Source organism: Populus euphratica, unplaced genomic scaffold (genome assembly GCF_000495115.2).
Source record: "Populus euphratica unplaced genomic scaffold, PopEup_1.0 scaffold635.1, whole genome shotgun sequence".
In the NCBI taxonomy this organism is placed as follows: domain Eukaryota; kingdom Viridiplantae; phylum Streptophyta; class Magnoliopsida; order Malpighiales; family Salicaceae; genus Populus; species Populus euphratica.
The window spans coordinates 3,432-29,736 of record NW_011500510.1 but is presented as its reverse complement, the minus strand read 5'-3'; the positions used below and the strand labels follow the sequence as shown (position 1 = coordinate 29,736).

The window sequence follows — 26,305 nt, the reverse complement described above, 5'->3', positions numbered from 1 at the left end:
ACGAGTGCAAACCAATTCCACAGCAAAATTAGAGCATCAAATCCACCTAAATGCAAATCTTTTAAAGAGAGCAACGAGATTCTTCACTACTTACAGCCGGCCTCGCTATTACGTCCTTTCTCTCTTCTTTTATTCTTTGTTTTTGTTGAACAAGCAAAGAACATAAACTTGCATTAGTACCATGCTCTTCCAAGAAATCTCAAGTTTGAAACTACCATAAGAAAAAATAAAAAAACCTAAACATAAAGGATGGTCACGTGCGACTTAATGGACATGCACCATCTTCCTAGAAATGGCAACATATAAAGTCCTAGAATGTTACAGCATTGTTTTCATATAAATTCCTAAAAACGTTAAAAGTCACAGCAGCGTCCACATTATAAATCTTAAACCAAACACGTTACAAAAGCTGTTTATAGTAACCAGGGAGAAAAAAGAAACGGCACTGATAATAATAGGAGACAAATACATCACCATGGAGCAAGAACCTGCTCTTGAAACTTGAGCTCATAGCCTTCAGCTTTCGACTTGAGCCTTTCAATATCAGCACCATATCTTTCATAGGTGTCCTTCAATTCCACAAGCTTTGCTTCAAGATTTCTTATCTCATCTTCAGTTCGCACCCGTTTGAATCTAGCTTCTATATACCTCCTTGTTTTTGTGGCGCCTTCAGAATCGAAGGCAAGGCTTAAAAGGAGACCTAGCTTGGCACGTAAAAATCCAACATTCATGCCAAATAGCTCAGAAGCCTTCAAAGCCTTGTCCCAAGTAGCAAATTCATCGCGTGAGGTGTTAAGAGTGCAAGCTCTCATTGCATCAGCAATATTAACAGTTTCAGAAATTATCCCAGCAATCAGCTTAAGATTAACTCCCTTGATAAGATTGTCATGAAGGAATGCATTCTGACTGCAGCAGAGTTTGTAGTACTTATTCCGAATGTCTTCTGAAAGTTCTGAATCTAAAAGTAACCCATCAACCAGAATGTTGAAATCCTCAAAGCTTTTGATGTCTTTAAATTGAACAGCAGGTAACGATAACTTGAAACCTTCTAGAACTTCTGAACCAACCTCTTCACTATCATTTTCAGATTGCTCAGCGGGTTGGCCAGCTTGCAGGACTGACGGTCTTGGTTGGCTGGATTTCTTATTTTTCTTTTGAACAATAGCTAGTGGAAGAGACCTGGGACGCTTCCTCTTTGAACTTTTACTAGCAGTATTGCCCCTTTCAGCGTTATCTTTTTTTACCAAGTTTGACACCCAGATGCAACAAGGAAATATTAAAAATTAACATACACAGGAAACCAAAAATTGCAAGACAGAGCCATAACCCAACTTGCCTGCAATGTTTTGTTTAATTTGAGCATCCAAATTCAGCAGACCTAGAGCACCATCCACTTCAGTCAAATCATTTGCCCTTATTACGTAAACCTGCATCAATGAATCAGACACTTGTCATGAAGGGGGTGACTCCAAAAGTAAAGCTTCAAATAGAAATTGCATGTCCTCATGATTTGCACCACTTATATTGCTGGAATCAGTCGAAGTGCAAAATTAACAATTTGGCTGTATTGAACAAGGGAAAGCTGTTGCTCCTTCAATAGAACTCAGTAGGCAGGGCATGCCATGACACCAAAAATAGCATTGGACATCTTCAATTCGTAGTTGCTGTGTCAGTCAAAAATAACTTAATGCTATTGGCTAGTAAAACTTCAAGTGTTAACTTATATTTCTGACAGAATTTACTCTCCAAAGGTATCATTTATGTGTTGTAGGAGGGGAGGCACTTGGTTTTGGACTTTCGAAGGGTTTGTCAAAGATGAATTCCAATACTTGACAGGGTTCCAAAAAAGCTGGACTTCAAACAACAAAGTGAGTTTTACCCTTTTCACGTAGCCTGCAGGTGATGAAACATACGCAAAATGAACCTGGTGAGGCAGTAGTGAAGTTAATTTTGCCCCCCGTATTGTTGTGTTTCTCATGTTCCAGTCCCACAAGGATTACTGGTCATTTGTCCTGCCAGTCTCTTGTCAAATCAGATATGATGCGAGTTATTTCCATAATTCAGCCTTTATTCCACAGAATAAAAAAGACAGTTCCTAGTTTCCAAACATGAATCATTCTCCCACCAACCGAAAGGCAGTTGATAATCGTTTCCAGAATGTTCTAAGGCATTTTCTACACTTATGAACACAAGGAGTCATGCAGATCACATTAAATGTAGTAATTTCTATGTTTTTGCCATTTTATCATTCAAGTTTCTAACCCAAACACATACCATATAATGAGTGCTGAAAGAAAAGGTCAGCATATGAACATGACAATCAATTCAAACCATCACCTTAAATGTGCAAGATTCGATTAATTGAAAGACCAATACATCCCCCTCAAACAATCGATGTGCAACACAGAACTGTCTCCAACCAGCACTCAAGCCTGTCTTATATGCAATGTATTTCATCTTGAATTCCTTCCCACATTCATCTTGCAAAGTCACAGTAGCATCCACATGTGGTAAATGTGCTCTACAGAATTGTCCAGGAAGCCCCTGTTGTACGAAAACAACCGTGTCATAGGATATGTAAGCCCGTGTTTCTTTAGCAGGTTATCAACCAACTCAAGCTCATGCAATGTTGTTGCTCTTACCATCCAAAAACAACTAGCAACATGTGATCTGACCAATGATTTCACAAAGCTAGGGAATGCTGGTTCTAGATTGGATTGGACCTCTTCTGCCCGAATCAAAGCAGATGACCTAGTTTCTCCAACAGTGTTTGATCTTTCAACTGGAGCCCTATTCTGCCTACAGCTTCAGCAAAAACAGAAACAAATAGATCACAAGTTAGATTTTCAAAAGCCAAACAGCTAAGACTGAAATAAAAGAAAGGCATAGTCTATTCCTCACTGACCAGATACACTTCCCTGCATGACCTGATATCACCTGTTCAAGAATTTATCACAGTTCTTGTTAGTATACAACTGAGAGAGCAACATATATCACTAGCTAGTTATGGTCCTAAAGAAGCGAGATACTGAGTGGAAAAGTTTACAAACAATCCTGCATCTAAGCATTTCCAAGTGCTCTAAGTATCTAATCAGCATTCGAGCAGTTGCAAACCCACGACTAACAATCCCCCATGTACAACTTGGGGAGCAATACCATCACTATACTCATTGTAATAGAGAACTAAAGTCATCTAGATTAATTTTATTGACAAAATAAGAATGACATAAAAAATACCACAAGAAAGGCTAAAACAAAAAATCAGATATTAGCAGGAAACAAAGTTCCAGAAGTCAATTCCACCTGAATTATATTAGTTGCAGAAAATCCCAGCTGCATAGACGTATGGGTCCAATTAACTAGCAAATGAGGAGTTAGTTGATTTAGTTGAGTTCAGTAGATGACTAGATGGGTAATAGTTTTGTAAGAAAAAAAAACCATTGCAGGATGAGACAAAGACTTTATCTATAATCAGTCTAGTTAAACAGGCAGCCATATTGTAGCCAATGTCTTTCATCTGAGAAGAAGGAAAGGAAATGGAAAACAAAAAGGGACAACAACTGTCCCCGACAGGAAAAGGCTCATATCCATGTCCAAAAAAAAAAAGAACACCAGAGAAAACACCTTGTCATGAAACAAACAATTAGATGGAAAATCCATAATGTAGTGATATTATCAACAAGAACTACAAAATATCCCATCTCCCCTCCTTGTCAGGCAGGCATTACATTCCTCACATAAAACTAGAGGAGGTAAGCAACAGCATAACAGGAATTTCTTAACTTACAAACTTAAGTTTGGAATCCGAATATCTTCTCTTAATCTTCAGACGCTTAGCAGTAGTCTCCATCGGATTCTTCTGCTTACCCTGCCAACATTAACATCCAAAATCACATCTTAATCACCTATTTCAAAAAGAAAAGAAAAAAGAAACAAGCGAGATCTGAGGCGTCAGGCGGTGTTATTCTGTTAGAAACCAAGATGATGAAGCTAGACAGGAAGAGAAACAGAAAAATCGATGAGGAAAGAGAGAGAGCTAATTGAGCGAGAATTACGTCTCCGTCTTCCACATATTTCCGGTTCTCCTCATGAAACGGCTGTGGTTTAATCAAATCTGTTTCTTCAACTTCTTTCTTCACTCTTCCGCTCATGATTTCTCACCCAAATTTCTGAATAACAACCACAGGATTCGATCGAAGCCAAACCCCTGCCTTGCCTAGCCTTGTCCTGGAAAATGATCTTTTTTTTCGCTACAAAATCGTTTTTGTTAGCGTGATCCGACTGGAAAAGGCCGTAAAACGACTCCTTAACTATCCAAATAATGTCGTTTTGGCCAGGTCTTCACTCTTTTTTTTCTCCACGTGGTTTTCACGTGGATTGCTGGATTCTTCATGCTTCATTTGTGAGTGTGCCTGCACAATTTGCTGGATTTCGTATGATGGTTTTAATTTTTCTTCTTCTTCTTCTTCTTCTTCTTTTTTCTTTGATATGTTGATAGTGCGCATATCTTTATTTAATTAATCTATCTTATACATCCTATAAAAAAAATAAAATTATATATATAATAGTTGATTTTTGACGTCATAAAAAATAAATAGAAAAATTCTGATATTTTTTAAAATTTCTAAATTATAATAATAAAATAAAAAATAATACGTTAGTTATTTATACAAAAATTAAAACTAAATCTAAATATAAATATGAAAAGTAATTAAAATCTTAGTAGGGTCCAAGGATTATATTTTTTTATAATATAAAAAAAATATAAGAAGGTTATTTCTTACAATATTGATAATATTATCATCAATCTTATTTATCATGATATAAGGTTATTTCTTACAATATTGATAATATTATCATCAATCTTATTTATCATGATATAAGGTTATTTCTTACAATATTGATAATATTATCATCAATCTTATTTATCATGATATAAGGTTATTTCTTACAATATTGATAATATTATCATCAATCTTATTTATCATGATATAAAAATTATATTTTTTTGTTATAGCTTCCTATATAACCTCTTCTTTTCATGTAGAAACATTGTCACCCTATCTCATTACTTCATTACTTAAATATTTAAGATGTTGTTATTTATTGATTGCATCTTTGTAATTGGTATTAATTATCAGCAACTTCTTCTTTAACTCTTCTAATATATTTGGTATTGCTATAACCTAATTTTTTATCTTTTTATTTGAATTATTTTATTTACTAAAAAATGATGAAAAAATGATAAAAAAAAGGGTAAATGAAGAATGAATTAAAATTTGGGTTAATGGCAATATGATTGGAAAGTTTAAATATTTAATTAAACTTTTGACTAGTTTAGTAATTAAATCAAAAGTTTAATTGGAGAATTAATAAATTTTGAGACTTAATTGAGCTTGGGATTAAGTTAATTAATCAAATTAAAAGAAATTGGGGAATTAATGAGTTTGAGGACTTAATTAAACTTTGATTTAATTAATTAAAAGAATCAGGAGTTTAATTGAAGAAATACTTTGGAGGTTATTCAGAGAAAATTGCTAGAAAATTAAAGTTCAAGGATTAAATTGAATAGTTTAGAAATTCAGGACTGTTGTGTAAATGACACTATAATTGAGGGTTCAATTAAAATTAATCCAAGGGCACAATTAGAAATTGATTGTTATTGATTAAGATCCCAATTGTTAAGTTTAAAAAGTTCAGGGACCAAAGTGAAAAATAGCCTAAGGATATAAATGGCGCCGTTTGGAAGCCTTGTTCTGCATCCCTTCCATTTCGCACGGAGAGTACCGGTTCAACAGGAAATCTGCAGCAGTCATGGACCACGTCTCTTTTCCATAATCCTATTCATGATTTGAATAGGAGTCCTGCAAAGATTGGATTGATGAAAGGCGAAGCTTTTAAGCTCTATAAAAGGTGACTCGAAAACCAGAGGGGAGGGGGAAGCCTAAAACAGAGCAAAGACCGAGTAAAAAAAAAACCCAGAGTAAAACAGAGCACACACAATTTACATAGAGGAGGAATCAGTGGCCGTTGCCTTCATTCCTGCAGAAAACGACCCAATTTTTTTTTTCCAGCACCCACAGAAACCAGCATCGTCGTTATCGTTTTCGAGAAAACAGAAGGAAAGGGTGAAAATCACCATCAGCTGTCGTTGCCTTCATTCCTGTAGAAAACGACCCAAAAAATTTCAGCACCCACGGAAGCCAGCATCTTCGTTCTCGTTTCCGGGAAAACAGAAGGAAAGGGCGAAAATCACCAACATCCATTCCAGCCCAAGCTTCACCCTCGTCTCCAACGCCTCTTACAGAACAAGTATGTTGTTTCCTCTTCTTTTGTTATCACAATTAAGAGGCCTTTTACACTATGCAAGTGAATTAATTCACTTGCACAGTGTAGCAACACGCGTGCGCTAGCACACGCGTGTTGCTCAGCCCAACCCATGTGAGCTGAGCTAGGTCCAGCCTAGAAGATATGGGCTGCGTTGGGCTGGGCCCAGCCCAGCCCAAAAATAGAAAAAATAAAAAAAATAGAAAATAGAAAACAAAATTCTAAATGTGTAAATAAAAAACAAAAAAATGAATGTGTTGTTTTTATTCATTGAAGTTAGAGTCAGAATAAAATATTGATTCAAATTTATTTCATTGAACTTTGTTTAATTTCGTAAAAAATAAAAATAGGCAAAAAAATAAAAATAAAATAGAATAAAATAAATTTATAAGTTTATTCACTGACGCTAGAGTCAGGAATAAAGGTAATAATTTACTTTATTTTATTGTATTTCTCTTTTACTTAGTCATATAAAAAATATATATGCATAAAAAAATAAAATTATTTGATCTATTTATTCACTAACACCAGGGTCGGGAATATAAAAAAATACTGATTTAAATTTATTTTATTTTTACTTTTTTTTATGATGTATAAAAAAATAAACTGATTTTTTTTTATTGACACCAAAGTCAGGAATAAAAGAAAAAAGGGATGATTTAAATTTATTTATTTTGATACCTATGGAATATTTACCAACGCTAGAGTTAGAAATATTCATAGTTGAATATTCATTGGCGCCAGAGTCAAGAGTATTACACATCATAGTATAAACCAACAAAAAAAATTGTTAGCAATTAAGGACAAAGATCAACAATGCAGTCTGCCTTAGGTAGGACGTTTAAGGGGTGATAATATCTTCTCTTTTACGTAACTAGTCTCGGACCATAGAATCTCTGTTGACCAGTTAGGGTTTCTAGTAACCATAATACTAGGTGGCGACTCCTTAAACAAAGAATATCCTCATTAAAGAACATGATGCCAGAAATCCGTTCTTTCCAAAGATTTAATAAATTTTTAAGGCTGCCGCGATGTCGGGTGCGATAGAATGGCGACTCCACTAAAAATTGTTCAACAAGAAATCTGCATTAAAAATAAATATTTACCACAAATTAAAGGTATCTTATATTATTATAAAACATGTGTTAGTTAAGGAGTTATTGATACTTCAAATGCAAAATGATGATATAAAACCTTGATAAAAATGCACTTTTAAGTACTAATCAGCTTCCATTCACCAAATACTTGGCCGATGAGGCAGAATTTACTAAAATGTATGGGAGAATTTTGCATCTTCTGAATGTTCCAGTACTGCCATTAGCCATAAAAACCTTAATTCATTTTTAGGATCCTGAATATCGATGTTTTACATTTGGGAATGTCGATATGGTTCCTACCATTGAAGAATACGGTGTTTTGACAAAATTCCCCGAGGATATCCATAAGGTTTACTTTCATCAAAAATTGAGAATACTATAAAGGAGCTTGCTAAGCTATTGGGAATCCGTCAAATGAGCTTATATAGAGAAAAAAGTAATTCTGGGGTTTGAGATGGAAACGGCTAGAAGAGCTTTTGATTGCTAAAAAGTCTAATCTTTGTGCTAATTTGGAGGTATACTGAATATTGGCTTTGGGGATATTTGGGTTGATTTGGTGTCTTTCGACGACCGGAATTATTGGTTTAGAGGCAGCTAATTTGTTTGTTAAGTATGAGAAGACCAAAATTAATCCTTCTGCTGCGATCTTGGCTGAAACTTTTTTATCTCTCAATCATTGCAAAAGGATTGGGAAAGGTTTTATGAGATGTTGTGTTCCATTGTTGTTCATTTGGATGGTAAGCCATATAGAATCTGAAACACTAGTATTCTGAAATTTTTGGTGGTTTGACCAAAAGCCACTCGAGTTATTTGTATCAAGTGAATGGGAAAACTTTTCTGAAGATGATTGGAGGGTAAAATTGCAAGGAATTCCGCAAAGCAATTTTAATTGGAGAGCTCCATAGATGAAAAATGTAGCATACCTAATGGGCTGTGGGAAAAAGCCTTGGGTACCTTTAATTGGGGTGACTGGGTATACTAGTTATGCACCTGCTTTGGTTGTAAGACAACTTGGAGGCATACAAAGCATTCCAAGAACAATTGGCTTAACTCAATTCACTAGTCTACAAAGGCGCATATAATGAAATGCTGGAGAGCATTAAGCATGATTGGGATTCTTTAGTGATAGTTAAAAAGGAGATAGGTGTAAGGAATCCTACAGTTAGTGAAAGGTATCCCGAATGGCGTAATGGAGGAGTCTCTTATATGGCAAAAGTTTTTGAATTTGTAGGCACTCGAAGGAAAAGAGTGAATAGTGAAGAAGAATTAAGAGAACAAGTAAAATTATTACAAGTTGAGCTTAAAGCAAAGGAGGAGCAGAGAGTATCCTTGGAGCAGCAGTTAGCCAAAGAAAGAGCTGTGAGAAAAACAGTTGAAGAAGAAAGGGACTCTGTGGGTCAAGACTGGATAAAGGCAAAGGATGAATTGAAGACAATTAATAAGGATATGACATATTATATGGAAAAAGCTAAGCATTTGGGAAGAGTCAGCTATTAAGACGCAAGCTGCATTAAAAATGTGTCGGGTAGACGTATTCAAACTTAAAGACCAATTAGGGAGAGCAGAGATTGAAATAGTCAACACTAAACATGTGACCAAAATACATGAAGAGCAAAGAGTAGAGTTGAATGATCATAAGGTTGAAGCAGACGCATTGAGATCTAAGCTGGAAAAAGAAAAATTGAAGACCGTACAGCTTATGGAAAACCAGAAAATGATAAAGCAGCATAATCAAACATTGGACAATGCCAATAACTTTTTGTCTAGAAACAACTTGATTCATACTGAGAGGATAAGAGAACTACAGGATCAAATTGATAGAGCAGCTATAGAAGCCCATTTACTACGAGTGGAAGCCCAAATAGGAGGAGACATAATGAAATATCGAAGAAGCATGGATAACATTGATCTTTTTTTAAGAACAATAGCTACTAAAGGCAGTGTTTTTTCTCCTATAATAGATTAGATTAATTTTTCATTGTAAGCTTTTAAATAAGTAATGAAAGGGTTAAACCCACATTTTCAATGCAAAAACATCTGTATATGGCTGAAAGCCCAAATGTCAAAAAGCTAAGCAGATCTCTCCTCGGCATTACAACAATGATAACAAGTTCAAGCTCAACCTACATATCCAATGAATAACGACCATATGTCACCAGCAAAATGCGACTCTATATCCAATATGTTGCATTCACATTCATGCATCTCATACATTTGCTTATAGATTGTCATATTCTGCATATAACAGGTGAAATATAGGTCCTCAACTGAAACGTATCCATAATACTCGTTCACAAAAGAAAATGGAAAATAAAGAGAGAACTCAATTAGAAATGCAACATCAAAGAGAGTTGGAAAGCCTGAAAGAGGATGTGGCAAGGCTCACTAGCCTGCTCGAGCAAGCTTTGAGGCCTAGAGTTGGGGAAGGAACATCTTCTCAACAAACATGTACACCTCAGCCTCTGCCTTCCTTTATTTCACAATTTGAACCTCAGCATGCTGCTCCTTTCATAGCTACTCAATCAGCACATCTAATGAGGGTCCCCCATATTGTGTTGACAGAAGAAGAACCTCAAAAGAATAAGATAGTGGAGGAAAATGGTCATGAAAAACTAGCTGCCTAAGAAGAAAGAATGAAGGCAATAGAAGGGAATAGTTTGTATGATCCGGTGAAGGCCGCTGAAATGTGTTTAGTGCCTAACATGGTTATTCCCAGAAAATTCAGAGTTTTAGAATTTGTTAAATATACCGCAACTCAGTGCCCAATCACTCATCTTATAGCATATTGTAATAAGATGACTTAAGTAATCCATGATGAGAGGTTATTGATCCATTTCTTTTAGGACAGTTTAAGTGATGCTGCTCTTACTTGGTATATGTGTTTAGATAATACCAAGATTAAAGGATGGAAGGACTTGGTTGATGCTTCTATTAGACAATATAAGTTCAACATGGATATTGCCCTAAATAGATCAAGTCTGCAAGCCATGGAAAAAGGTAGTAAGGAGTCTGTAAGAGAATATGCCCAAAGGTGGCGTGAATTAGCCGCACAAGTAAGTCCTCCATTGTCGGAAAGGGAGATGACTGGCTTATTTTCCAACACTTTCAAAGCCTCGTACTTTGAATACTTGGTAGGTAGTGCAGGACAAAATTTCTCCGATTTGGTTGTCATAGCTGAAAGGATCGAACAAGTTGTTCGGATAGGTATGATTGTGGATCGTACTAAAAAAAGAGGTTTTATTGGAAAAAGGAAAGAAATGAAAGTTCACAATGTTGAAAGGGAAAATAGAGGGAAGAAAACCTACCAAGATAATTACAACTTCAAAAGTATTCCACCTACCCCCTCTATATCCAATATAAAATTCTCTTCACCTACAAACACCCAAAACAACCCAATAAATAACCAAACCAATAATGCCTACCGCCCAAGAAGAAATTTTCCAACAGATCAAGTGCAACTTCCACCATTACCCATGTCTCTTAGTGAAATGCACCAAAGATTGCTTAGTATTGGTCAGGTAGCACCTATTCCATTAGAACCTTTATAACCACCATTTCCTTTTTGGTATAAACTCGATCAAAAATGTGAATACCATGCTGGTGCTGTCGGTCATAATATTGATGGATGTATTGCATTCAAAAGAAAAATCCTTCAGCTCATCAAAGTTGGGTGGATTTGTTTTGATGAGTCTCCAAATGTGAATTCTAACCCTCTACCAAATCATGCTTCTAGAAGTGAGGGAGTTAATAATTTGGAGATAGGAAGGGGAAGTACATCAACTTTAAGGGTGACTATGGATAGATTGTATGGGATGTTGAGGCAAACAGACTATCTAAAGACACCAGTCAAAGTACAAGCTATAAGGAATGCGAATGAATATTGTAAATATCATTAGCAGCTTGGGCATGATATCGACTCCTGCGAGGAGTTTCATTTGGAGGTAGAAAATATGATGATGTTGGGAGTATTAAGATTGATGAAACCCAAAGAAAATGAGTTAGTAGGAATAATGACTGGTTGTAACAAGAAAGTGGAAGTTTGTAGATATATACCAACCGAAAAGGGTCCACCAAAAATGATCCTAACCAAGCCTATGAATACTGTCAGTGGGAGTTTTAATGCCCAACCCTATAATTATGGTTATTCCTTTCACAGCACAAATCTTGCCCCTGTTTTCCATGCTAAAATAGGAGGACTCACTTGGAGTGGGAGATGTTTTACTCCTAAAGAGTTGGAAAACCATAGAAAAGCTAAAGGAAAGGATATGGTGGAATTGACAAAGACAGATGAGGTTAATAAGCTAGTAAGTGATGAAGAGGCTAATGAATTTCTGAAATTGATGAAGCACAACGAATATAGTGTGGTTGATCAGCTAAAGAAAACACCTACTAGGATTTCTTTGTTGTCATTAATGTTGAGTTCAGAATTGCATAGGAACGCGCTTCAAAAGGTTCTTAATGAAGCATATGTTCCTCAGAATATCACACAAGACTCCATAGAACATTTGGTGGGCAGGATTCAAGCCACCAACTACCTCTACTTTACCGATGATGAGCTAGATCATAAAGGGACCGGTCATAATAAACCATTGCACATCACGGTAAAATGCAAGGATTATGTGGTCGCTAAGATGCTTATAGATAATGGTTCTGCTTTCAATATATTGCCAAGACACGTACTTGATAAAATGTCAGTTGATGCCTCTCATATGAAGCCAAGTACCATGACTACTAGGGCATATGATGGGTCACCTCGACCAATCATTGGGAGTATTGATGTTGAACTAATCATTGGCCCACAACCATTTCAAGTCACATTACAAGTAATGGACATTCATCCATCATATAGCATGTTACTTGGGAGACCTTAGATCCATGCAGCCCGAGCTGTCGCATCTTCTTTACATCAATGGGTCAAGTTTATCATCAATGGAAATTTGGTGACTGTGAAGGCTGAGGAAACTTTGTCAATAATGAAAAATATGTCGATCCCTTACATAGAAACTGAAGAAAGTAACGATGAAAATCTACATGCATTTGAAGTTGTAAATGCTGAATGGGTACCAGAAAATACGATACGAAGAAAGCCAGAAATTTCCGAAGCAGCAAAAATGGCTGCTAAATACTTCTTAAAGCATGGATTGCCATTTCAATATGACCACACTACTGGAATGCCTGAGAGGGTTAATGTGATAAAAATGAAGTGTGTGGATCAAAGGTTTGGCTTAGGGTTTAAGGTTGGGAAAGCAGATTTCAAAAGAGCAGCTGAAATTAGAAGAGAAAAGAGAATGGCTCGGATTGAAAGGAGAGAACCAAATGAAGATCGAATGGAGATCCCACCAATCCATGTAACGTTCCCAAGATCCGTATATGTGATAAAAACTAAAGACTATGAGGGAGGACTACGAAAGGAATTCAATGGTGTTACTATCAATTATCTTGAAAAAGTCGGTGAACAAGAGTTAAAGGAATAAGATAGTACTCATGAATAGTTGCCCCAGCTGACTATTGGCGTTTTGGAAGATGGCTCATCAGAATTCGTGAGGAAACTGGCCGAGGGAGAAGATTTAGCAAATTGGGAAATTCATGAAGTTTCAATTATTTTCAAAAAGTAATGTTTGTTTACTTGTTTGTTGTTTTGGTTATTTGTATTGTTTGAATAATTGTGCCTTGCCAAATCATCATGGCTTAAGATTGGCAATAAGGTTTTGTGGTTGAGCCTTTCTATCCTTTAAATTTCAATGAGATCATGCATACTTTCTTTCAATTGTGTTTTTCTTTTTCTCTATTCATTTATCTACTTTCCCAAAACTATATACTCATAACCGAAACACTTTCCGCTTTCAGGAAATCTAAAAGCAGATTGTCATACACCTCACAAACTCATTGCACTATGGATAATTGGCTTAACTTTGATGAAAATATAATTGCCATGAATGAGGAAGAGTTTGGTGAAGAGGATATCCATGAGTTCGTAAGGTTAGTCGAACAATCTGACCGCACATGGAAGCCTGCAAAAGAAGAATTAGAACTGATAAATTTGGGCACCGAGGATAATAAAAGAGAGTTGAAGATAGGGAAGCTAGTCTGTGCTGATGAAAGAAGTAAATTGATTGCTTTTTTACAAGAATATGTTGATGTTTTTGCCTGGTCATACACTGATATGCCTAGTCTGGATACTGATATTGTGGTACATAAACTACCTTTGATAGAAGGTTGTAAGCCAATTAAGCAAAAGTTGAGGAGGACAAGGCTAGATATACTAATCAAAGTGAAAGAAGAAATAACGAAACAGTGGGATGCTGGATTCTTGGAAGTAGTCGATTATTCTCAATGGGTGTCCAATATCGTAGTAGTACCCAAGAAAGATAACAAAATCAGGGTATGTGTGGATTTCCGAGACTTGAATAAGGCAAGCCCGAAGGATAATTTTCCTTTACCCCATATAGATGTGCTAGTGGATAGTGCTGCTAAGAGTTCTACTTACTCTTTTATAGATGGTTTCTCTGGATATAATCAGATTAAAATGGTCGAGTAAGACAAGAAGAAAACAACATTTGTTACCCCGTGGGGAACATATTGCTATAAAGTTATGCCATTTGGACTGAAAAATGTTGGGGCAACTTATCAAAGAGCAATGGTGACACTATTTCATGACATGATGCATAAAGAAATTGAGATATATGTGGATGATATGATTGCTAAGTCTAAAGATGAGGAAAACCATATCCCAGCTCTGAAGAAATTGTTTGAAAGGCTGAGAAAATATCAATTAAAGTTGAACCCTGTAAAATGCACATTTGGGGTGAAATCGAGGAAGTTGTTGGGATTTATGGTAAGCAATAATGGCATAGAAGTAGACCCTGATAAAGTGAAGGTCATACAAGCTATGTCAGCTCCTAAAACCAAGAAAGAAGTTCGAGATTTTTTGGGGCGTTTAAATTACATTGCTCGATTTATTTCACAACTTACAATCACTTATGAACTAATCTTTCAATTACTTAGAAAGAAAAACCCTGGAGTATGGGATGAAGACTGTCAAAAAGCCTTTGATAAGATCAAACAATATCTGCAGAACCCACCTCTATTGGTACCACCTGTGCCCGAGAAGCCTCTCATTTTGTATTTAACAGTGACTGAATCAGCAATGGGATGTGTGCTTAGCCAACATGATGAGACCGGAAGAAAAGAACAAGCCATCTACTACCTTAGCAAAAAGTTCACTCAGTGTGAATCTCGTTACAGTATGATTGAGAAGTTGTGTTGTGCTTTGGTATGGAGTGTGAAAAGACTCCGACAGTATATGCTATATTATACCACTTGGTTAATTTCAAAGATAGATCCTCTGAAATATATTTTTGAAAAACCGTACATGTCAAATAGGCTGGTTAGATGGCAAGTGTTGTTGGCTGAATACAAGAAAATCCATGAAAGGAAGTGCAATCGCAGACCATTTAGCTGATAACGCCCTCGAAGACTATGAGCCATTAAATTTTGACTTCCCTGATGAAGATGTGCTAATAATAGAAAATGAATGGTGGACCATATATTTTGATGGTGCAGTGAATGTGTCTGGTAATGGAGCTGGTGTTGTAATAATTTCTCTAGAAGGAAAACAATATCCCATCTCCATTAAACTGCAATTTAGTTGCACAAACAACACAGCTGAATATGAGGCTTGCATTCATGGATTAGAAGCTGCATTGGAACTGAAGATACAGAAACTAGAGGTATATAGAGACTCCATATTGATAATCTGCCAGACAAAGGGGGAATGGCAGGCAAAAGATGAGAAATTGAAACCATATCAAGAATATCTCTCCAAGTTGGCTGAAAACTTTGAAGAGATAGAGTTCAATCATTTAGGAAGGGATAAGAATCAGTTTGCGGATGCTTCAGCAGCCCTGGCCTCTATGGCCACAATCGATTGTGGTATCAGAGTACATCCTATAGGCATTGATATAAGAAGATCTCCTGCTCATTGTTATTTAATAGAAGAAGAAATTGATGGCAATCCTTGGTATACAGATATAAAAAGATTCATCCAATATCAGGAATATCCTTTCGAAGCTTCAAAGACAAATAAGAAGACACTAAGAAGAATGGCAATGGAATACTTTCTAGATGGAGAAATCTTATACAAAAGGGCATTTGATGGGACTTTATTAAGATGCCTAAACAAATCAGAAGCCAATAAAGCTTTGTACGAAGTACACGGAGGAATTTGCACCACCCATGCAAATGGACACATGATGGCAAGACGAATACAAAGAGCTGGGTATTTTTGGATGACTATAGAGAAGGATTGTATAGAATTCGTCCGAAGATGTCATAAATGTCAGGTGTATAGTGACAAAATCAATGCGCCTCCATTGCCCTTATTCAATATGGTGTCACCTTGGCCATTTGCAATGTGGGGGATAGATGTGATTGGGCCTATTAATCCAAAAGCCAGCAATGATCATCGATTTATCTTGGTTGCAGTTGATTATTTTACAAAGTGGGTGGAGGCTTGTTCATATGCTCATGTGACGCAGAAAGTGGTCAAGCGTTTCATTGAGAGAGACCTAATTTGTAGGTATAGTTTGCTAAAAAGGATAGTAATCGATAATGCCAAGAACTTCAATGGGAAGATGATCGTAGAATTATGCACTAAATGGAAAATCAAGCATTCCAATTCATCCCCTTACCGACCAAAGATGAATGGTGTTGTTGAAGCTGCTAACAAGAACATAAAGAAGATTGTCCAGAAAATGGTGGTTACATATAAAGATTGGCAGGAATGGCTTTCTTATGCTCTACATGCATATCGAACAACAATAAAGACATCCACTGGGGCTATATCTTATTCATTAGTTTATAGAATGGAGGTAGTGATGCCTTTGGAAGTAGAGATTCCTTCCCTAAGGGTCCTCATGGAATCTGAGTTAGAAGAGGCTAAATGGGCAAAGATACGATATGAACAGTTAAATATGATTAGTGAAAAGCGATTAGCTACAATTTATCACCACCAATTGTATCAAAACAGGGTAGCAGAAGCATGTGACAGAAAAGTTCGACCAAAAGAGTTTGAAGCAGGGGATCTTGTTGACACGACCAAAAGATTGATGTCTTCTCCCAAGTATAGGAGTGTCGAAGTAATAAATAACCCGGCAAGACCGGGATCAAACCACAGGGAGGTTAATTATACAAATTATAAACAATAACAACAACAATAATAATAACAACAACAACAACAACAACAACAACAACAACAATAATAATACTAATAATAATAATAGTAATACTAATAATAATAATAATAATAATAAAGAAAAAGAAAAAGAAGATGAGAACTTTGAGATGGAATATTAACGTAAAGATTTAACAACGATAACAATAAATGTCAAGGTTAGAGGATCCACTAATGGTATGTCAAACAAGTATAGTATAAACTCTTATTAGTCAATTGGAAACCACACACAAAGGAGGTTCCAATCAGATTATAGATTGTTAACATGATTACATTAGTTATCTTATTCAATTAATGTTAATACTTGTAAATCTCGTCAAACATTCATGATTATAACTTATGTTAACAACAAATCAAGTTCCTTTCATAGCTCAGGCGTCGGTTATACCATACAATATGAACTATGAAAGTGACAAGCATTTGTTGTACCAAGTGTTATACAACATAAATCAAGATTAGTCACTTAACAAGCAAAGTATTAAAGAGTGAATAAGATAACAAATACTAAAGATGTTAGTATCAAACATTAAAGTCCATATTAAGTTTAGACAATACTTATTCTTACACCATTAGTGTAACCTTTTCACCTTGACATAATAAACTTAGCTAGACATAATGAAAGAAAGAAAAATAAATAAACAAAATAAGAACATAAATAAGATAAGAGTTAACAAAGCAAAGGAAAGGAATTCAAAGGCATAAACTTGATATTAATGAAAACAAAGCATAAACATTACAAAAAATACAAAGAGAGAAAGCAAGAGCATGATCTTGATCTGGAAACCAAGATGCCTAAATGCATGGCAAATGCCTCCTTTTATAGACCAAAATTAGGAACTATTGATTTGATGACTATTTAATGAATGGGTGGCCAACTCTTGACTTGGTGACAATCCTTATCTTCTCTTGTCTACCCAAACCGTCATTGATAACGTCAAAATTAGAGCCACTCAAAAACATAAAAGTTGTAGGCAATTGGCTCATCTTTCTTATGTAAAAAATTCAGCTCATTTAGACTTTTAGAACTCCATATATGGCCAAAATACTGAACAGTGCTCGAGGTGGAGGACAGATTCGGGCTTTTTTGTTGTTGCTACAATTTGGACTTGAAAATGGCCTTTTTAGATCTTAGGCTCCATATGAAAGTTGTAGGTCTATGTCTTACATTTCCATCCATATAAAGTAGACCTAAATCTGAGATCTATAACTCCAGATATGACCCAATTACCGAACAGTGTTCTGGTTTGGATTGCACCGATATCTCTTTTTTAAGTTTGGCCATCTCTTTATCCTTTCAATTTCAGTTCTTAAATTCATCAATCAATCCTTTCATTTATGTGATAGGCCTGCATTTAAAATGAACATTTACCATAAATTAAAGGTATCTAAATAGACATTTACCACAAATTATAGGTATCTTATATTATTAGATATATTATTATAAAACATGCTTTAGTTAAGGAGTTATTGATACTTCAAGTGCAAAATGATGATATAAAACCTTGATAAAAATGCACTTTTAAGTACTAATCACTTATATTGAGAAAAATCCTATTATTACCTAATGAAAATCATAGCAAGTGGGCACCCAATTATGAAGGTCCCTATGTAGTAAAGAAGACATTCTCTGGAGGAGCATTGATATTGACAGGAATGGATGGAGAAGAGTTGAGTAGGCCAGTGAATTCCAATTCTGTGAAGAAATATTATCCATGATTGTATAAGTTCTCATCAAATCAATAAAATTTTTGCCAAGAAATTCACTTTGCATGTCTTTTCTCTCTCTTATATATGTTTATTGATATCAAAGAATCAGTAAATACAACCTTGAAGCCTTGCATGATCTCATAGATTCAATTCATTACTTTTACCAAAATCAGTTTCCCTATTAGAGTTTTGAAAAATTGATTTGGCATTTTGATTTCAAAAAGTAATTTGATGTTTATTCAAAAACGATATTTTTGACATTCTACTTGTAGAATGACAAGTGAATCAAGCAACTCCATTATTGAGGTGACTAAATTATAAACAAAAAATTATAAAAAAAGAGAAAAGAAATGAATAAACACCCTTACCCCATTACTCTTGAATCATGTTTTTTTAAAATGTATGAATAATGGCATATAGTGAACTTGTTGCTCATAACTCATGAAATGCATCTTTGCAAAGAATAAACCATCATACTATACGAGGTCAAAGTTTATTGATCATAGCTGCTTGCGCTTGAAATGAGGAAAGGTCATCTTTGTTATTCCTTTCACGTTCTAAAATAAATACATCCCTTACAAACCCTTTTTGAGCCTGAATAATTTTTTTCTTTCATAAAAATCCCGACTAGGATCACACCCCACACTGGGGGCAAGTGAAATTTCAATGATCAAGAAAGATGATAAAGCCGTGAGAAAGTCAAAAAAAAAAAAAGCCCAAGAAACTCAAATGCTAGGGGGCATGCCCAAATCATAAGAAAAAGTGATAACCAAGATAAAGTGAGTATGCTCTATAGCAAAGCAATGAAAAAAAAAAGCAGCAAATCAAAAAAGAGTGGCAAAAGAAAATATGAATGACAACAATAGTCAAACTGTTAATAGTGATCCTTAGTCTTTGAAGCCCTGAAACACGCATTGAGCCTTATGAATCATTTTTTTTCATAGCCAAAAAACCACAGCTTACGTTACGTGCCTATAGAAGTCCTTTTTAATCAAGCAATCAAGCAACCTAGAATAATAAACAATGCTCTCAAAATGCAAAAAATACTTTTTCATAAGATTCATGACATCAAGAATAAACTACTCATTATTATTCATGCTGATAAAAATAAATGTGCAAAAAGACACAAGTTCTTCTCATACAAAACCTTGAGCTTTTTCTCGAGCCCTCCACTTTGAAAACCTATAAAAACAAAAGGTCATAATATCATGATATATTTTCACCGAAGACCTCATTGCCAAACGCAAGAACAAATAATCTCTTTTCCAAGAAAAAAATAACCAAGGAGTTGCAAGATTTCAAAAGCAAATTGTTTTAGACTCACATCGAAATAATTTTTTTGTTTCCAAAATGCAAGATCAAGATTTCAAGATTCATTATAGACCCATATTCCTTCACCAAACAGAAAAAGGATAGAAATGAGAGAATGACCTCTTAAAACCATTATTTGTCCAAATCACTAACGGAGCACACTTAGAGGCAATAACCAATATAAGGGGGCAACATTGTGTTTAAAAGGAAAAATTTTAGAAAGGAGATGGTAATTTCCTTTAACTAGACAAAGGGGCATTTTGGTTTACAAAAGACAGCTTGATCCTTTCAGCAAGTGACACCGAATGTTTCTAGCAGTGAAACGAGGAGTAATGAGTGGTCCTCTCAAATTATTTAACAAATCAGAAAATCTTTAGCAAGCAAGAGGGTCATGATGGGCACCATAAATGCTGAGTTGAGCAAACAAGTTACATGGGCCAACTCGAGTAGGCTAGAAAGCTAAATGACAAAGATGACTCAAATCAGATAGCAAGATCTCACCAACCAAGTAACGAGAAGATTAAGAAGAAATGGGGGCCTATGTTTCAAATCAGGTAAAGATGCATGCATATCATTTAAACTTTGAGACATTGGACAATGAGTTTTGCATATTTTACTAGAGAAAATTCTAACGAAATCCATCAAGCAGAAGGCCAACTTGAAATGGCGAACATTAAAATTGCTTTTGAAAAATTTTCATTTTTGAGAATTTTTCAACCTGGGCAGGCCGCCCATGAGAATTAGGCCACCTGAAAAATCTCTCTATTTTTTCACCACCTTTCAATTTCCATTCCTGAGGTAGTGCATTTCCTATCCTACCTCCATTCGAGTGCGCCTTCGAGCCCTCGTCTTATCTCTATTCGAGCGCGCCTTCGAGCCCTCGACCATCATAGATAGTGCATCCTACCTCCATTCAAGCGCGCCTTCGAGCCCTCGTCTTATTTATTTTCGAGCGCGCTTTCGAGTCCTCAACCATCAAAGGTAGTGCATTTCCTATCCTACCTTCTTTTGAGTGCGCATTCGAGCCCTCATTTCCTTCGAGCTTCCATCTATTGAATAGTGTGCCTTCGAGCCCCATCATGTCTTATTAAAAAAAAATCCTTGTATTCTTCCACTTGGCAGGTAACCCATTACAATGTGACCATCTGGGTATGTAACCCATTACAATATACCAACTGGGCAGGTGACCCATTACAATGTGACCATCTAGGGAGGTAACCCATTATAATATACCATCTGGGCAGGTGACCCATTACAATGTGACCATCTGGGTAGGTAACCCATTACAATATAGCATCTGGACAAGTGACCCATTATAATGTGACCATCTGGGTAGGTGACCCATTACAATATACCAACTAGGCAGGTGACCCATTACAATGCGACCATCTGGGTAGGTAACCCATTATAATATACCAACTGCGCAGGTGACCCATTACAATGTGACTATTTGGGTCGGTAATCCATTACAATATACCATCGGGGTAGGTAACCCATTACAATATACCAACTGGGCAGGTGACCCATTACAATGTGAACATCTGGGTCGGTAACCCATTACAATATACCACCTTACACTGGGTAGGTAACCCATTACAATATATCATAAAAAAAAAATCCTTGTATTTTTATTCTTCATCGGGTAGGTCGCCTGGAATAATTAGACCACTTGCAAAATTCTTCGCATTTCTTTTATCATTAGGCAGGTTGCCCAAAACAATTTGATCAACTTCAAAAAAAAAAACAAAAAAACAAAAACAAAAAAATGGGTCATCTCCCAAATGATTTGTTTTTGGATTTCTACATCTCTGTGTAAAGGTCATATGTCAATCTACTATTTTCAAAGTTTTCAAAATTTAAAAAAAAAAAGAATCAAAAGTTCTTTCTGTATCTAATTTTATTTATAAATTTACTACACAAAGCTAAAAGAAAATGAAATTTTCTAATATTGTTGCATAGTAAATATTATAAAGAGGGGGCAATTGTCATAACCCAATTTTTTATTTTTTTATTTGAATTATTTTATTTACTAAAAATGATGAAAAAATGATAAAAAAAAAAGGTAAATGAAGAATGAATTAAAATTTGGGTTAATGGCAACATGATTGGAAAGTTTAAATATTTAATTAAATTTTTCACTAGTTTAGTTAATTAAATCGAGTTTAATTGGAGAATTAATAAATTTTGAGACTTAATTGAGCTTGGGATTAAGTTAATTAATCAAATTAAAAGAAATTAGGGAATTAATGAGTTTGAGGACTTAATTAAACTTTGATTTAATTAATTAAAAGAATCAGGGGTTTAATTGAAGAAATACCAAAGTTTGGAGGTTATTCAGAGAAAATTGCTAGAAAATTAAAGTCCAAGGATTAAATTGAATAGTTTAGAAATTCATGACTATTGTGTAAATGGCACTATAATTGAGGGTTCAATTGAAATTAATCCAAGGGCACAATTAGAAATTGATTATTATTGATTAAGATCCCAATTGTTAAGTTTTAAACGTTTAGGGACCAAAGTGAAAAATAGCCTAAGGATACAAACGGCGTCATTTGGAAGCCTTGTTCTGCATCCCTTCCATTTTGCGCGGAGAGTACTGGTTCAACAGGAAATCCGCAGCAGTCGTGGACCACATCTCTTTCCCATAATCCTATTCGTGATTTGAATAGGAGTCCTGCAAAGATTGGATTGATGAAAGGCGGAGCTTTTGAGCTCTATAAAAGGTGACTCGAAAACCAGAGGGGAGGGGGAAGCCTAAAACAGTGCAAAGACCGAGTAAAAAAAAACCCAAAGTAAAACAGAGCATACACAATTTACACAGAGGAGGAATCAGTGGTCGTTGCCTTCATTCTTGCAGAAAACGACCCAAATTTTTTTTTTTCCAGCACCCATAGAAACTAGCATCATCGTTATCATTTTTGGGAAAACAGAAGGAAAGGGCGAAAATCACCATCAGCTACCGTTGCCTTCATTCCTGTAGAAAACGACCCAAAAAATTTCAGCACCCACAGAAGCCAGCATCTTCATTCCCATTTCCAGGAAAACAGAAGGAAAGGATGAAAATCACCAACATCCATTCCAGCCCGAGTTTCACCCTCGTCTCCAACGCCTCTCACAGAACAGGTACGTTGTTTCCTCTTCTTTTGTTATCACAATTAAGAGGCCTTTTACACTATGCAAGTGAATTAATTCACTTGCACAGTGTAGCAACACAGGTAGTAGTAGTAGTAATAGTAATAGTAATAACAATAATAATAATAGTAGCGATAATAATACTAATAATACTACTACTACTAGTAGTAGTAGTAGTAATAGTAATAGTAATAATAATAATAATAATAATAAAGAAAGAGAAGACGAAGAAGAAGATGAGAACTTGGATTAATGAGAACTTTGAGATGGAAAATTAACGTAAGGATTAAACAACGATAACAAACAATGTCAAGGTTAGAGGATTCACTAATAGTATGTCAAACAAGTATAGTATAAACTCTTATTATTGAATTGGAAACCACACACAAAGGAGGTTCCAATCAGATTATATATTGTTAACATGATTACATTAGTCATCTTATTCAATTAATGCTAATACTTGTAAATCTCGTCAAGCATTCATGATTATAACTTATGTTGACAACAAATCAAGTTCCTTTCATAGCTCAGGTGTCGGTTATACCATACATTATGGGCTATGAAAGTGCCAAGCATTTGTTGTACCAAGTGTTATACAACATAAATCAAGATTAGTCATTTAACAAGCAAAGTATTAAAGAGTTAACAAGATAACAAATATAAAACATGTTAGTATCAAACATTAAAGTCCATATTAAGTTTACACTATACTTATTCTTACACCATTAGTGTAACCTTTTCACCTTGACATAATAAACTTAACTAAACATAATGAAAGAAAGAAAAATAAATAAACAAAATAAGAACATAAATAAGATAAAAGTTAACTAACTAAAGGAAAGGAAATGAAAGGCATAAACTTGATATTAATGAAAGCAAACATAAACATTACAAAAAAAATACAAAAAGAGAAAGGAAGAGCATGATCTTGATCTGGAAACCAAGAAGCCTAAATGCATGGCAAATGCCTCCTTTTATAGGCCAAAATTGGAAACTATTGATTTGATGACTAATTGATGAGTGGGTGACTAACTCTTGACTTGGTGACAATCCTTATCTTCTCTTGTCTGCCCAAAACGTCATTAATAACGTCAAAATTAGAGCCACTTGAAAACATGAAAGTTGTAGGCAATTGTCTCAGCTTTCTTGTGTAAACAATTCAGCTCATTTGGACTTCTAGAACTCTAGATATGGCCAAAATACTGAACAGTGCTCGGGGTGGAGGATAGATTCGGACTTCTTTGTTGTTGCTACAATTTGGACTTGAAAATGGCCTTTTCAGATCTTGGGCTCCATATGAAAGTTGTAGGCCTATGTCTTACCTTTCCATCCATATAAAGTAGACCTATATCTGAGATCTATAGCTCCAGATATGACCCAATTACCAAACAGTGTTCCGGTTTGGATTGCACCGACATCTCTTTTCTAATTTTGGTCATCTTTTTGCCCTTGCAATTTAAGTTGTTTGGCCATCTCTTTATCCTTGCAATTTAAGTTCTTAAAGTCATCAATCAAACCTTTCATTTATGTGATAGGCCTGCATTTAAAATGAACATTTACCACAAATTAAAGGTATCTTATATTATTAGATATATTATTATAAAACATGCTTTAGTTAAGGAGTTATTGATACTTCAAGTGCAAAATAATGATATAAAACCATGATAAAAATGCACTTTTAAGTACTAATCACACCCCCAACCAGCTTATTACTAGTCCCTAGTAATCAAAGTGTTAAAATAGAAAAACAATTTGCAAATTCCATAAAGCAAGGTATTCATCATTTAACTTATATTAATTTATCCAGATAAACAAACTCTCGTTAAATTTATATACCTGCTCAATACCTCTTAACAAGATATTCATAAACCTTTCTTTTGTGCTCAATGTATCAACACATAATTATGGGGGTTTTCTTGGAAGAAAACAAAATTTTTGTTCTAATGTTTAAGGTTAACTTCCTTGGGTTGGGATTATTATTTTTGTCTTTTTTTTTCTTTTTTAAATATATATAGATATAATTTAAAAACACCATGCATCTTTAACCCATGTAACGATCTTTCGGCTAATGACTCCTAGACCAGTTGGTCTTAGGGCATTAGGTGTTAAGACACCCCTATGAGCTTAGTAACTCGGGTCGCAGATACTGATATGTAGATAGTGCAATGTTTGATTTCCATAAGCTTTTCTCCTCAACCCATGTAACAAGCGTTGGGCCAATAGCTCCCAAGTCAATTGACTTTAGGGTATTAGGTGTTAAAACACCCCTTCGGGCTTAATTTCTTAGGTTAGGGAGGCTAAGAAACCAAACTTATCTACATTTTTATTATTATCATTTTTTTTCTTTTTTTTCTTTGTTTTTTTATTTTTTATTTTTTTTAATTATATACAATCCCTTTCTCTTAGTTGTTACCTTTAACAAAAGAACATAAATAATGTAATAATCCAATATGCAACCCACAATCATATGTTAAAGTGTGTGTGTATGTAAATTAAGGTTTAAGAATACATGTTAAATAAGTATATGAGTAGAATTAAGTGATAACAATATTTCAAGAAGTATTATAAAAGACCTTGTTAAGAATGGTTACTAAGATGCGTCTCAAGAGTCACTTTAACAAAAGAGCTCCTTTACTCTGTCATCCTAGTAACAACAATTATGCACATGCTTTATGAAATGAAAAATAATTTTTTTTTATCAACTACTACCCTCTCCCCCCAACCAAAACGAGACATTGTCCTCAATGTTTAAAGGTAGAAAGATAGAGTATAAAGATATCACCTAAAATAACGAACACTGACAAACCTGAAACACACTGAAACAAAAATAAGAAATAACAAAACACAATAATAAAACCAAAAGACATAAAAATTCACAAATGAAGGCTCAAATCCAATCTAAGCTTTTTACGGCTTTCCTTAGATGACCAATTTATGTGACTCATGGAAGGATCAATCACAGGAATGAAAGATTGTAGTTGGTCAATCAATTGTTCAGCAGTAGCAGCAGATATTATGATTTGTCGTGTAGAAGATGTTAGAAATTCCTGTTCCACAGCATGATCAAGAAAAGACAACAACTTATCATAATAACCATTAACATTTAACAAACCTATGGGTTTATGGTGAATGTGCAGTTGAGCCCAAGAGGAAATATGAAAGATCTCTTCCAATGTGCCTAAACCACCTAGTAAAGCAATGAAGGCATATCAGCATGGTTAAACATTGCATTCATTCAAGCTGACATTGTGGAGACCTGAAGTTCCTCTCCAATTGTTTTTGCAATGATATCCCCTTGTGCTAAAGCTTCGGGGACGACCCCCAAAACTTGACTACCTCCTAAAAATACAGTTATTGACACACCTCCCATTAATCCAAGATTGCCTCCCCCATACACTAAATGAATCTTTCTCTCAGCTAGAACTTGACCAAGATGATTTGCTGATTCTAAAAACTCCTTTTCTTTTTCAGGACTAGATCCACCGAAAACACAAATATT

At 35.1% G+C, this 26,305-nt stretch overlaps 2 protein-coding genes across 3 annotated transcripts; one reads left to right on the top strand and one right to left on the bottom strand.

The window, feature by feature from the left end:
• Positions 1 to 222: 222 nt before the first annotated feature.
• LOC105115098 (B3 domain-containing protein Os01g0234100-like) lies at positions 223 to 4,299 on the bottom strand. Of its 2 annotated transcripts, none has more exons than XM_011011888.1 (7): positions 4,056 to 4,299; positions 3,788 to 3,868; positions 2,906 to 2,937; positions 2,643 to 2,805; positions 2,338 to 2,544; positions 1,337 to 1,427; positions 223 to 1,234 (listed from the first exon to the last, which is right to left on the bottom strand). In XM_011011888.1, exons 1-7 carry the CDS (start codon positions 4,149 to 4,151, stop codon positions 471 to 473), a joined length of 1,434 nt encoding a protein of 477 aa, XP_011010190.1. In that variant the 5' UTR covers positions 4,152 to 4,299; the 3' UTR covers positions 223 to 470. The 2 variants fall into 2 exon arrangements, with proteins under 2 accessions (XP_011010190.1, XP_011010191.1); XM_011011889.1 differs by having other exon boundaries at positions 2,643 to 2,799.
• Positions 4,300 to 8,510: 4,211 nt separating this feature from the next.
• On the top strand, positions 8,511 to 18,372 carry LOC105115106 (uncharacterized). The gene is given in 8 exon segments (XM_011011896.1): positions 8,511 to 8,909; positions 10,268 to 10,477; positions 11,324 to 12,153; positions 12,235 to 12,790; positions 12,917 to 13,035; positions 13,272 to 14,840; positions 14,842 to 16,510; positions 18,181 to 18,372. Coding segments are annotated over 8 exon segments (5,544 nt in total).
• The last annotated feature ends 7,933 nt before the right edge of the window (positions 18,373 to 26,305 follow it).

Bases quoted from the DNA above. Each gene is read 5' to 3' on its own strand.
- LOC105115098 (XM_011011888.1), bottom strand. From the start codon at position 4,151: ATGAGCGGAAGAGTGAAGAAAGAAGTTGAAGAAACAGATTTGATTAAA. The intron at 2,806-2,905 runs GTCAGTGAGGAA...TTTTTGCTGAAG, and splicing joins CATGCAGGGAAGTGTATCTG to CTGTAGGCAGAATAGGGCTC. The intron at 1,235-1,336 runs GCAAGTTGGGTT...TGGTAAAAAAAG, and splicing joins AATTAAACAAAACATTGCAG to ATAACGCTGAAAGGGGCAAT.